General features: G+C 40.9%; 1 protein-coding gene across 3 annotated transcripts in view; it reads right to left on the bottom strand.

Moving 5' to 3' along the window:
• The window catches only part of LOC143281310 (1-phosphatidylinositol 4,5-bisphosphate phosphodiesterase beta-4-like), an 88,772-nt gene that overhangs the window by 33,582 nt on the left and 41,268 nt on the right, over nucleotides 1-13,922 (bottom strand). For 2 of the 3 annotated variants that reach the window (XM_076586494.1, XM_076586495.1), the window contains exons 18-20: nucleotides 13,633-13,728; nucleotides 5,802-5,947; nucleotides 2,316-2,490 (exon numbers count right to left, since the gene is read on the bottom strand). In XM_076586494.1, the coding sequence (XP_076442609.1) occupies nucleotides 2,316-2,490; nucleotides 5,802-5,947; nucleotides 13,633-13,728 (417 nt within the window). The remainder of the gene's footprint in view (nucleotides 1-2,315; nucleotides 2,491-5,801; nucleotides 5,948-13,632; nucleotides 13,729-13,922) is intronic. The other variant, XM_076586496.1, reaches the window with a different exon arrangement.

The raw sequence follows: 13,922 nt of genomic DNA, 5'->3' as shown, positions 1-13,922 counted from the left end.
CCTTTTCATTCAAACAACCACTACCACACCCCCTCTGTCCACCACTCCCCTGTTGACAAAGCTGCCTTGGTCATGCTGTTCCAATGTGGTGTATTGTATTGAACTGTATTGTATTGCATTCCATTGTATTACTTTTTTCCCTTTGAAAAATTAGGGCTGCTCCCTCCCCCCCGACCCCCTCCACCACCACCCTCCCATCTTTTTGTTTTCTGTCTGCAAGCATTTCTTTTTTTTTTTTTCAATCAAATTGGTTTTCCTCTGATTTTTGCCAGTGGCAACCCTCTGTTGCCGTGGGTTCTTTTGCGTGTGCAAAAAGTATAATGCAAATGGGACCTGAGTTTATCGTCTCATCTCAATGACTTGCATACAAACCGCCACTCAAGGTCTAGTGGAGAGGGAAAAAATCCTGGCGAGTGTGAGATTCGATCCAGCACGCTCAGATTCTCTCGCTTCATTGGCAGAGCTGTTACCACTAGACCACCACACCACTTCAATACCTGTGTGTAGCTGGGAATCCTGTCATCAGGCTTCCTCATCCCCTCTGTCCCTCACCCCATCAACTTAGAGACTAAAGGGGGTGAGTTTGCAGATGGCACCAGACAGGAATCAAGTCCTCATCAACCTCCCGTTCTTTCCTTCCCCTTCCCCACTCCTGAACTGGGTCACGCGCCAACCCATCACCCTAACGGTGTATTCTGGGCTGGGGCTGCACACAAGCCTGGACTGAAAGAGAGGCAGGCTTGAACCCAAGTCCCATACTCTGGGCGAGTCTTCTGCCATACTGTCCAGTCCACACATACACACATCAACGGTCAAAGCTCTTGTTTCAGCAACTGGTTCACTTTTTCCCTCTAGGTGGTGGTTGGTCTTACTGTGGTTTTAAACATCTTTCATTCAGGAAACTGGATAATGTTTCAAAAAGTTTTTCTTCCTGAGACTTAACACTTCTTTGACTATTTACATCCATTTGGACAATATGAATACTTCTCCAAGTAGGCTCTTGGTCTCTCCAAATAGAGACTAACTTCACAGAAAGCAGTTGCCATCCCCCCAATCTGCCCCTCCCTCCAGACTAAAATAGATTTTTTTTAAAATCAATATTCTGAGTTTTGCATGAGAAAAAAAAAAGAGTTCAGTTTATCTCCCATCCACATAGCCTTTTCTTTTATCCCTATAAATCATAACCGAAGACAGATATACTTATGTCATGTATGTAATACAACCAGAGACATGCAAATATTATGATAAAAAAAAAAACAAGTAAATAAACCCGCTTAACTAAAAGGCCAAATCAATAAGCAAATACATTTCAAAATGAAAAAGAATGGTCAACACAAAAAAAGAGACATATAATGCCCAATCAATAAGAAAGAAAGAAAAATCTGAATATGCATCAAACAGAAAGGGGTGAGCACCAGGGGGTGGGACGTGGGGGGGTGGGGTAAACAGGTAATGACAGAACTGAAACAAAAGCAGTTTTTCCCCAACTTCCTTCTTTGTTTCAATATGCACCAGTCTAAATGACTGCCTGCATCCTACACAAGTGCATCACTCACACACAGCCTGAACAAATTCAGCAAGGCAGTACGCATGTCCAGCATACCAGTCCAGCTGAATGAATGCACCTGTTACTGGTGAACTCACTTCCACTATCTCGACAGTTTTCTGCACTTACCTATGCACAGAGAAGGTAGGGGGTGTGGGAGGTGGGTAGAAGGGGGAGGGGGTGGGGGATGGAAATCCTACTGGGCAGGCAAAGATCAAGAAAAGTGTATCCTACAGGTAACTTAGTTCTCCAGTCATAGAAACCAAAACTCTCCCTTCACCCCTGCCGTAATGAATTTAACATCATACCAAAACATACCCACGTTGTACTTGATTTGTTTCATCCTCTCTGTCTGCCCTGTATTGGCATGTTCCAGACCAAGTGGCTTTGTGCGTTATCAAAGAAATGCTTTTTGCGACACATATTTCTTGCCCCGTTGCTGTTGTGCTATCTATCAAATGAAGAAAATATGAAATGACTTGACAATAATTCAGCTTAGAAGAAGCTAGTTCACCAGGCAGACCATTCAGCCCAAGTCAATGTCAGACAGGGTTACTGCCACCCTTGACAATTTTTTATTTTCCTTTGGCTTCAGCATTCACATATGTGTTGCATACACTGATAGAGGCAAACCAATCCCCTGAACGACAAGTAAATGAAAAGAAAATGACTGTTACCTAAATTCAAAAATAAACATAAAAATGAATAAATGTGTCACCGAAAAACAATAAAGAAGAAACCAAGAAAAAGGCTCACTTCACACCCTTACCTTCAGCAACATCAAATCCCTGGAACTTGACGGGCTGAGCGTAGTTGACCATGGCAGAGAGGTAGGGGTGGATGTTGGTGGTGGCGCTGATGTAGCGGTAAGAGGAGTACAGCAACTGCTCCTCATCCACCGTCAGTGAGCCTTCTGGCACATCCTCTTTCAGCATGTCATCCATCTGCAGACACAGACACATCCATACTGTTTAACGCCACTTCCAGAAACATTCATAACCTAACTAAGGTTTAAACCCATTTCCAGAAACATCTATAATCTAGCTACTGTTTAAACACATTTTAAGAAACATTCACAACCTGCTGTTAAACTGCATTTCCAGAAACATTCATAACCAATTACTGTTTAAACATTTTTCCAGAAACACCCATAACCTAGTTATTGTTTAACCACATTTCCAAAAACATCTATACTACTATTTATTCATTTTCTGTGTCATCAATTAATCCTACCATCAGCTTAGGAAGAAAAAAAAGAAGAAAAGGCAGGAGCTTTTCCTATGTAATAATGAATCAATAACCAAGTTTCCCAAGTCTTAACCGAAATTTCAATAACAGCTTTCCGTTTTTTCCTTGTCCATTCCCTGACCATTCTTTTTAGTTTGAAATTCATTTGCTGAGTTTGAACATTCACAAGGTGTATCCCTTTTCTTTCTGAAACCAGCTGCAAGCTTCTCGAGAACTTGTAGCTGCTGAGAAAATGGGAAAGTTAATATCTATGTCAGTTTTGTTTTCTTATTTCTGTCTGTCTTCTGTTAAAGACTCTGAAGATGGTACCACTGGAAGGACAGATTGACAAAACAGTTTTTTGGGGTGAAACCCACACTGATAATATCACAACCAGTGGACCACACAGCTAAAACTCAATCAATCAACATTGCAAGGCAGACACCAGATGCCTCCATCAACCAACACAACAGAACACAGACACTGGACACCTTTCTGTTGGACATTTTCAGACATCTCTATCAACCAACAAAACACAAACAACAGACACCTTTCTGTTGGACATTTTCAGACATCTCCATCAACCAACAAAACAATACACAGACACTAGACATCTTTCTGTTGGACATTTTCACACATCTCCATCAACTAACAAAACACAACACCGACACCTTTCTGTTGGACATTTTCAGACATCTTCATACAACTAGACACCTTTCTGCTGGACATTCTGAGACATCTCTATCAACCCACAAAACACACCACAGACGCTAGACACCTTTATGTTGGATATTTTCAGACATATCCACCAACCAACAAAACACAACACAGACACCTTTTTGTTGGGCATTTTGAGACGTCTCCATCAACCCACAAAACACACCACAGACGCTGGACACCTTTCTGTTGGATATTTTCAGACATTTCCATCAACTAACTAAACACATCACAGACACCTTTTTGTTGGACATTTTCACACATCTCCATCAACTAACAAAACACAACACAGACACCTTTCTGTTGGACATTTTGAGACGTCTCCATCAACCCACAAAACACACCACAGACACCTTTCTGTTGGACATTTTCAGACATCTTCATACAACTAGACACCTTTCTGCTGGACATTCTGAGACATCTCTATCAACCCACAAAACACACCACAGACGCTAGACACCTTTATGTTGGATATTTTCAGACATATCCACCAACCAACAAAACACAACACAGACACCTTTTTGTTGGGCATTTTGAGACGTCTCCATCAACCCACAAAACACACCACAGACGCTGGACACCTTTCTGTTGGATATTTTCAGACATTTCCATCAACTAACTAAACACATCACAGACACCTTTTTGTTGGGCATTTTCGGACATCTCCTTCAACCAACAAAACACAACGCAGACACCTTTCTCTTGGATATTTTCAGACGTCTCCATCAAACAACAAAACACATCACAGACACCTTTCTGTTGGACATTTTCAGACGTCTCCATCAAACAACAAAACACATCACAGACACCTTTCTGTTGGACATTTTCAGACGTCTCCATCAAACAACAAAACACATCACAGACACCTTTCTGATGGACATTTTCACACATTTCCATCAACTAACTAAACACAACACAGACACTTTTTTACTGGACATTTTCAGACGTCTCCATCAACCCACTAACACATCACAGACACCTTTCTGTTGGACATTTTCAGACATCTTCATACAACTAGACACCTTTCTGTTGGACATTTTCAGAGATCTCCATCAACCCACAAAACACATCAAAGACACCTTTCTCTTGGACATTTTCAGACATCTCCACCAACCAACAAAACACACCACAGACACCTTTCTGTTGGACATTTTCAGACATCTCCATCAACCAACAAAACACACCACAGACGCTGGACACCTTACTGTTGGACATCTCCATCAACTAACTAAACGCATCACAGACACCACACACCTTTCTGTTGGACATTTTAGACAAAAACAATTTTATCGACCAAAACAACACAGACACTGGACACCTTACTGTTGGACATCTCCATCAACTAACTAAACGCATCACAGACACCGCACACCTTTCTGTTGGACATTTTAGACAAAAACAATTTTATCGACCAAAACAACACAGACACTGGACACCTTTCTGTTGGACATTTTAGACAAAAACAATTTTATCGACCAAAACAACACAGACACTGGACACCTTTCTGTTGGACATTTTAGACAAAAACAATTTTATCGACCAAAACAACACAGACACCACACACCTTTCTGTTGGACATTTTAGACAAAAACAATTTTATCGACCAAAACAACACAGACACTGGACACCTTTCTGTTGGACATTTTAGACAAAAACAATTTTATCGACCAAAACAACACAGACACCACACACCTTTCTGTTGGACATTTTAGACAAAAACAATTTTATCGACCAAAACAACACAGACGCTGGACACCTTTCTGTTGGACATTTTAGACAAAAACAATTTTATCGACCAAAACAACACAGACGCTGGACACCTTTCTGTTGGACATTTTAGACAAAAACAATTTTATCGACCAAAACAACACAGACGCTGGACACCTTTATGCTGGACATTTTAGACAAAAACAATTTTATCGACCAAAACAACACAGACGCTGGACACCTTTCTGTTGGACATTTTAGACAAAAACAATTTTATCGACCAAAACAACACAGACACTGGACACCTTTCTGTTGGACATTTTAGACAAAAACAATTTTATCGACCAAAACAACACAGACACTGGACACCTTTCTGTTGGACATTTTAGACAAAAACAATTTTATCGACCAAAACAACACAGACACCACACACCTTTCTGTTGGACATTTTAGACAAAAACAATTTTATCGACCAAAACAACACAGACACTGGACACCTTTCTGTTGCTTCAGACATCTCCTTCAACCAACAAAACACAACACAGATATATTTCTCTCGGACATTACATCTCTCTCAACCCACACTACAAGAAACTCCACACACCTTTTTGCCAGACATTTTCAGGCTAGTTTTCTTGCCATATGCAAGGTCAGGTTCAGTGCCTGGGTCGGTGCCCGTGGAGTCTGTCTTGCCAATGACAAGCTCCGGGTGAGCTTCTGTGTCCACAATACCACTCGTGGGGTCAAGATCTGCAATGGGCACATGGTCATCAGGAACTTTGAGCTACACACAGTCAATGGCCAAACTGCAAGAAAAAAGGAGCAGAGGGGGTAGGAAAAAGAGATCTGGGGAAAAAAAAAGAAAAAAAAAGGGCGAAAACATTTTTTTGATGGACCATTTTGCAATAGCTGTGATGTTCTAACCCAGAGAAAGATTCTGAACAGAAAATATGTTTGTAAGACCTTCAATATATCCAGACTCATGAAATGATGAATCCACAGCATCTGACTCAATTCTTCAGCAGAATCACACTGAATAATTTAAGAACAATGGAAACAAGAAAAGTTTAATTCTGGGCAAGCACTAGCAAAACCCTTTTTCTTTTAACATGGCTGCTACTGCTTGCAATCCACAATTATGAAAACAATTTTGCTATTTAGAACTTCCAGATACCCTTAGAAAAACTGCGAATGATCTGGAACAGATGCAACAATTGCCATTAGGATTAACTGAAACTGGAAAAATATCATATCATCGGTGGAAAAAAAAAGAGTATAATTATATTATATAAAGTCTTCCTGGCACTGTACTGTCCTTGTACACCGTTCAATGACATGACTGACAACCAGCTGGGGTATAAGTGAAGTTCAGCCATCAGCTATGCAAATCTCAGAGTTAAAAAGTTTCCCCAATGTAAAACATATAACCGCCTCTCCCCTTTCACTAACAGTTCAGTGTCCACCCACAAACCTGACCATGAATCCATCTTCTCCCAGAAACTTATCAACACTAAATACATGAACAATAATTCAAACCTGAACGCTTTTTTTTTTTTCAGGTGTTCACATCATTTTTTTAAATTTTTTATGTGTCATGTTTCCATCTAGAAGAATCTTTTTTTTATGCTCTTATTTATCTTTTGTTTCAGATTTGAATATTTCATATTCATCATAAACTGATTTGTTTTCCCTTTATATTTCAACAGCAGAGTCTTTTTTTTTCATAAAACCCGAGAAGTATATTAGCAACATGTTTGGACCACACACACACACACACACACACACACACACACACACACACACACAGGGAATCCCATGTATTCAGAAACAGGTGACTGATGAAATGCACTGATAGCAATCTGCTGGAAATTCATGGAAAACCAAATAGCTTCAAATCACACACACACACACACACACACACATTCAAAAATACAACACCATACCAAACCTTTCCATCGAGCATCTTATCCCCCACTTTTTCTCACCCAGAAATATGTATCACATGCAATAAACATCACATCTTATATGAAAACACACTACATCAAGTATGTTCTATCAAATAGTGTCCAATCACCTTATGTAACATCCCTTTCATATATATTCCCAACAGAATCACGCAGAACGGTCCACACAATACCACCAGAAACTCTGACAACGAACAGAAGCAACTGCTCAAATGAACACATCTGACATTTACACCATTCTGCTTACTGATAAAAAGAAACAAGTGACCATTCATTAAAATGTGGAAAGCATGATAGAAAATGAAGGAATACTGTCTTCTCTCTCTCTCTCTCTGAAACACACACACACAAAGGCACATGTGCTCAATGCGTTCCAGCTCAAAAGTGTGCGTGTGTGTGCACCATCTGTACAAGTGACAGCCTAACATTCTCAATACATATTTATATTTCTGGAAAAGATCACTTAGCAAATTGATGGTGTTAAAGATCACAAAGCAAACTGATGATGGTAACATCTTTCAGATGTCCTTTCGTTGTGAGGGCAGAGCATGGGGTGTGTGCAGTGAGGCAGGGGGTGTAGGGGAGACATAAACATCATCCATATCTAACATGATTATCACATCAACCTCATATTCCAATATTCTGGACTGGCTCTGTAAATATGTGCATGTTTGTTTGTATATCTTTCAATTTATAAATGTCTCTTCAACTACTGAATTTGTAAATGTCTCATTAAATAAGTACTAACTGGCCTGTTTGTTTGCTTATTCCTTTAATGTTTTGGTAAGTGTATGTATAAATTTTGTCACTAGAAATGTTGATAGTTAAAGAAAAAAATAAGATTGTGGTCCGACGACTCCAGATCTATATTGGATGTGCAGCTGGCTGATTGACACACATGTTGCCATTTCTAGAGCCGTCTTCTTTGGAACGAAGCAGCGCATGACAGACTCTTTTGTCTAATTTCCTGGAATGACTTGGAAATGAATACTGCACAGCTGTTTGTTGGAAACCAAAGCATTCCAAATCCTGCATCCCACTCAGTACTCAACTCTTTTGAGTGCAGCAGACATCCGCTGACAACAGTTTGCAAAACACGGAAGTAATAACATCAATCATTGGTGTGTGACAATGCATTTTCATCCTTAGGTTAACTTTTACTCTTCATTGTTCTTGAGTCTCGGCATACTCTTGGTAGACGTAACTGGGCCAAGTGTGGGCAAACCATCACAGACAGATCACAAACAATGTAAGAAGCATTCACCACATACATGTGGGTCACTGTGGCAGGAGTGAGGAGTCATCACAGACAATAGATGGTTGTGTACATGTTTGTGCACAAATCAGCTTTCTTTATTTTAGTTAAAAAAAAGAAAAAGAAAAGAAAAAGACTTGTCACTGTATGACAGGCAGTAAAGTTACAGAAGTAAAGTGACATAATGCAGTACCAATCACAGTATCACTTACCACCAAATTCTTTCTGTGAAACGAATGAAGAATCAGTACATGATTTCACAACATCATTTACACCAACAGAAATTAGAATGCAAATGATGGGCCTTCAAAATTATGAAACAGGGCATAAGACTACATGATACATAAATGAGTGAATGTTCACTATATACAGATATGATAACATTACAGCACAGCAGCAAGTAAATGATTACTGTGTTAAATGTATACCATGCATAAAAAAAAAGAAGAAGAAAAACATGACCATGCAGACTGTACTTTGACTTGCTGACATTGTAACTGGAAGAAAAAGCAGCCTGGACACTAAACATCCTAGAATGGTCAGCAACACAGTGCAGCTAGATCAGACAAGACCGGCACTGACACACACTCTCCTTTCTCCTCGGCACTGAGAAAACAGTATCAAGCACCAGTAGCTAGGCTTCATCAGGACACAGGACTATCTAGTCCACACTTTCACTGCCTAACCAATAATAAGAGCAAAAAAAAAAAAAAAACTGAAAAAAAAACCAGGATGACATGAATGATGACTACACCTAGAAACAAAACTGACATCCACATTACTTGCAAGCGATGCGTCATCCAGACAACTGGGCAGCTGGCTAGTGCTTCCATCATTATTCAAAATAAAAGTGGGGTACAGAACTGCAAACCAAAAAAAAATTACTTAACTACAAAAGTTCACTACATTATTTGCAGACTAAGAGGCACTGGGGAAAAAAAATGTTATACAAACCCCATGCCTAGTGACAGTTCTAAATACTGCACTTGATTCTAGAAGTTGCTATGATATAAGCTCATCATCTACAAATGCACTAAGAGATGTCGCCTAACAGTGGTGAGAAGAGAAAAGGCAAACAGAACCATGTACTGGCACACTTTCTTTGCATTTTCATCAAAACTAACCACACACGAGTCTGAGGATTTACGGTACACATTTCTGCACTCTACCACCGCTTGTAAATTCTGTTCCTACTTTACACACTCTATATGATGGAAGCGCATAAAGTTATCTCTTGTCATTCTCACAGTTTTCAATGCCATGGGAAAAAAACAAAACAAAAACAAAAAAAAAAAACACCAAATGCAGAAAGAAAAGACATGAGCACAGCTCTCCCTTTCTGCAAGGCCTGATATCCAAGTCCATGCCAAGTACAGATCAACAAGATCTGGACCAAGGCTTCACCAACCCTGCCTCTCCACACACCCTGTAACATCAGAAACAACTCAACACAAACATACGACCAATGAAGGCTTGAGGCATCAGGCTAGCAGCACAACAGACAAACAGGCAGGCAGGCAGGCAGGCAGGTAGGATGGCACGGAGGCGGCCAGAAGCTGTCATACACAAAAGCAGCAAGAACAGAAGGGGACAAAGTGGCAGGCAGGGGGCTGCAGCCATGGTGCCGCAGCTCCATCAAATAACAGACACGGAGGTCATGCATCATGACAGACAACATGCACTGGGGAGCCTGTTCTCCACAGGGCCAGCATGGGACCTTCCACACACCCACATCACAGAGACACCACTGGCACCGCACAACTTGTCCCGGTTTTTTTGCTTTTTGGGGTGTTTTTTTTTTTCTTTTCTTTTTTTTCTGTTGTAAGAATGCCTGCACCTTCAACACCTTTCGGTCTTCAGTAAGCAATTATCATCCATTCATTTCAATGAAGTACACTTCTGAACTTGCATGTTAAGAAGCTTGTTCTTGCTTTCATTTTCAAGAAAAAGGAAAATAAAGAAATTACTGTTTTTCTCTTCTGCTTTTTACACTATTATTTCATAATCTGGCATGTTTTGTACTTCAGGAATTTGAAGTGGATCCAGGAAATTACACTATACTGTTATACCACCAGAGTGTCCTACAGCTTATGATGACCATTATTCTTACTCATCTTAACCCCTTGACTGCTGAATACATATAGTGTATGTGTATACTCACTTTTGCTTCCTTACACACTCACACACAGCCAGTGACATACAGGTGATGAAGAGGATTGCACTGGAGGTGACAGTGAAATGGATTATATATATATATATATATATATATATATATATATGTATGTATGTATGTATCAGTTTCCAGGTGAAAGCAGTTCACACCATCCACATGTGCATGACAAGATACTGAAGAACAGGCAAGGGGAGTGCTGGGGGCCAGGAATGAACAAAGAGGTTGGAAGAGTCAGAGTCACTGACGACAATGATGTGCTGGACTCAGACCTGTCTGCTGATGCAGACTTTGCTTACCATTATATCTATACTCCATTCAACCAGAGACAGACACAGACAGTGAGTGCGCAGGTCGGTGATGATCACACACCACATGTACAAGGAAGTGTGGCAAAGAGATGAGAAAAGCCAAACCCAACTACTGCAAACCCAGCCTGGATCTTTTCACATGTAATGTTTAGTTTCAGTATGGATACCCACCATGTCATAAGTGTGCTTTTTTCTTTATAGTACATAAAGTTTGTCACCGTACAATCAACTTTTCTGTTCGTTTTAAAAATCTGCCTTTATATTGTTGTTCATAAACAAATCAGTGAAGTGCCTAGGAAGTTTTACTCATAAATGTGTATGAATAACCCAGCGATGCTCATTTTTGTTTTTAAATGTTCTTATTAACTCCGACATTGGGTAATAATTATAATACTGATAACAACAATAATCACTCATACAGCACAATCAAAATGACCTGCTCAAAGCTCTTTACAAAACTCAAATAACACACTATTCCACACCCTCACCTCCAAACACACACACGCATTTTATTCTGACCAGACATCTTGGAACATTTTGCTATCAGACTGGCAGTTGATGGAAAAGCTACATGTTTATGCTGGATCTAACAGATTCTATTCAGTGTTGTAGAGTTTTAACTCGCTCCGGACGATGGAACGCTATAGCATTCCTGACGTAAGGTAGCATTCCTGATGACGGAACGCTATAGCGGTTTCGACAATTAAATTTTTTCCATGTTTTACTCATGGGGTAGCATAAAAATCACAGCTGCACCAAATGGAAAGTTTCTTCGTGAGGTTCTGTAACTATACACTCGCTGGCGAGCCGTTGACCTTGGTACCCCACATGGCAAGCTAATCTGCATACATATTGAAAATGGCGCCGCAGACGATACAAGTGGAAATTTTTGGAGCAAACTAGATCATGATAGTGGCTTTTTACTGTTCCTGAAATGATTGAAATGCTTTAAACTGAAGATTTCGACATCGACAAGGATGATGAAGACGTTGAATAAAGTATCTACAGTGAAGAAAGCTGCCAGCAAGAAGACACTGACCGTGACTCAGCTACTGAGGGCTGTGAAGAGAGGGAGGGGGTTAGGCATACACACGACGTGAGGAGAAGGGTCAGTGTGTCAAGTACAGCGAGTTTCATTCAGTTACTTTGTGTTATGTATTTTTTGTGATTTTTTTTTCCTAACCCTAACAAATGGGTCGTCTGCAAGGGAAAGCAAGGGAGAAAACTATTCATCCGGAGTGAGTTTACACAGTTTGTTCCTTGTACAGGGTCACCAAGAGACTGTGACCATGAGTTTATTTACACTGATGATGATAGTCCATGTGTTTGTGTTCACTAATAGTGACAGGCCATGTGTTTGTGTTCACTGATGGTGACAGGCCATGTGTTTGTGTTCACTGATGGTGACAGGCCATGTGTTTGTGTTCACTGATGGTGACAGGCCATGTGTTTGTGTTCACTGATGGTGACAGGCCATGTGTTTCTGTTCACTGATGATGACAGGCCATGTGTTTGTATTCACTGATGGTAACAGGCCATGTGTTTGTATTCACTGATGGTAACAGGCCATGTGTTTGTGTTCACTGATGGTGACAGGCCATGTGTTTGTGTTCACTGATGGTGACAGGCCACGTGTTTGTATTCACTGATGGTAACAGGCCATGTGTTTGTATTCACTGATGGTGACAGGCCATGTGTTTGTATTCACTGATGGTAACAGGCCATGTGTTTGTGTTCACTGATGGTGACAGGCCATGTGTTTGTATTCACTAATGATGACAGGCCACGTGTTTGTATTCACTGATGGTAACAGGGCATGTGTTTGTGTTCAGACGGTGAAAGGCCATGTGTTTGTGTTGACCGTTGGTGACAGGCCATGTGTTTGTATTCACCGATAGTAAAAGGCCATGTGTTTGTGTTCACTGATGATGAAAGGCCACGTGTTTGTGTTCACTGATTATGATAGGCCATGTGTTTGTGTTCACTGATGATGAAAGGCCATGTGTTTGTGTTCACTGATGAAGAAAGGCCATGTGTTTGTGTTCACTGATTATGATAGGCCATGTGTTTGTGTTCACTGATGATGAAAGGCCATGTGTTTGTGTTCACTGATGATGACAGGCCATGTGTTTGTGTTCACTGATGGTAACAGGCCATGTGTTTGTGTTCAGACGGTGAAAGGCCATGTGTTTGTGTTGACCATTGGTGACAGGCCATGTGTTTGTTTCACTTATGAGCTTTTACACAACTTAGGATCAGCAACTGCAATGTCATCATTGGAAATTGTCTGGCAGTCAAGGGGTTAAACGATCCTCTTATTTGAAATATTCAGGTTTAAGAGCAGAGCCTAACACTAACACATGAGTGCTCGAATCAGGTTTCACACACACACACACACACACACACACCATATAAGATGTGCTTGCAATTTTCATAGCGGTCTTGACCAATCAAGGATGAAGTCTGCGTCTTTTTCTATTTTGATCTGATAAAATCCAGTTCCTGTATACTGATGAATAAAACAGAAAGGTGAGACTCCAGTAGTGACGGCAGCATGGGAAAAGTAACACCAATACAGAAGTACGCAGAGAGAGACCATAACACATAAACAGATATAACAGTGTCCAGGCCAGTTGTGCCTCTGGTGGCCAGAGATGTGGAAGGCTGGGTGTGGGTGGTGGGGAGGGGGGGGATATATCTAGACAGGCAGAGGACAGGGATAAGGTGTGCCATACTAGTTCCATGGGCTGAAGAGCCTGTGGCGGCTGCCACTGCCGCTTCCTCTAACTGTCCAGAATCGCTACTAGAGCTTGAGCTCTCAGTGTCGGCATCTGAGGAGACAAAAAACAAAAGAGGACAAGTCAGGACATGGGGCTGACGCCCGCTAAAGGGTCAGGCCTCACTCAAACATGGTGCTGTTGTGGTGGTGGTAGTGGTGGTGGTTGTGGCGGTGATGGCACAACTACTGATGGACAAAACAAAGGTGATGACAAAAGTGGCAATGCTTGACACGCACACCCAACAC

This window comes from Babylonia areolata, chromosome 4, assembly GCF_041734735.1.
Source record: "Babylonia areolata isolate BAREFJ2019XMU chromosome 4, ASM4173473v1, whole genome shotgun sequence".
In the NCBI taxonomy this organism is placed as follows: Eukaryota; Metazoa; Mollusca; class Gastropoda; order Neogastropoda; family Buccinidae; genus Babylonia; species Babylonia areolata.
The sequence above is the reverse complement of the archived record's forward strand: the minus strand, read 5'-3'. Positions and strand labels throughout refer to the sequence as shown.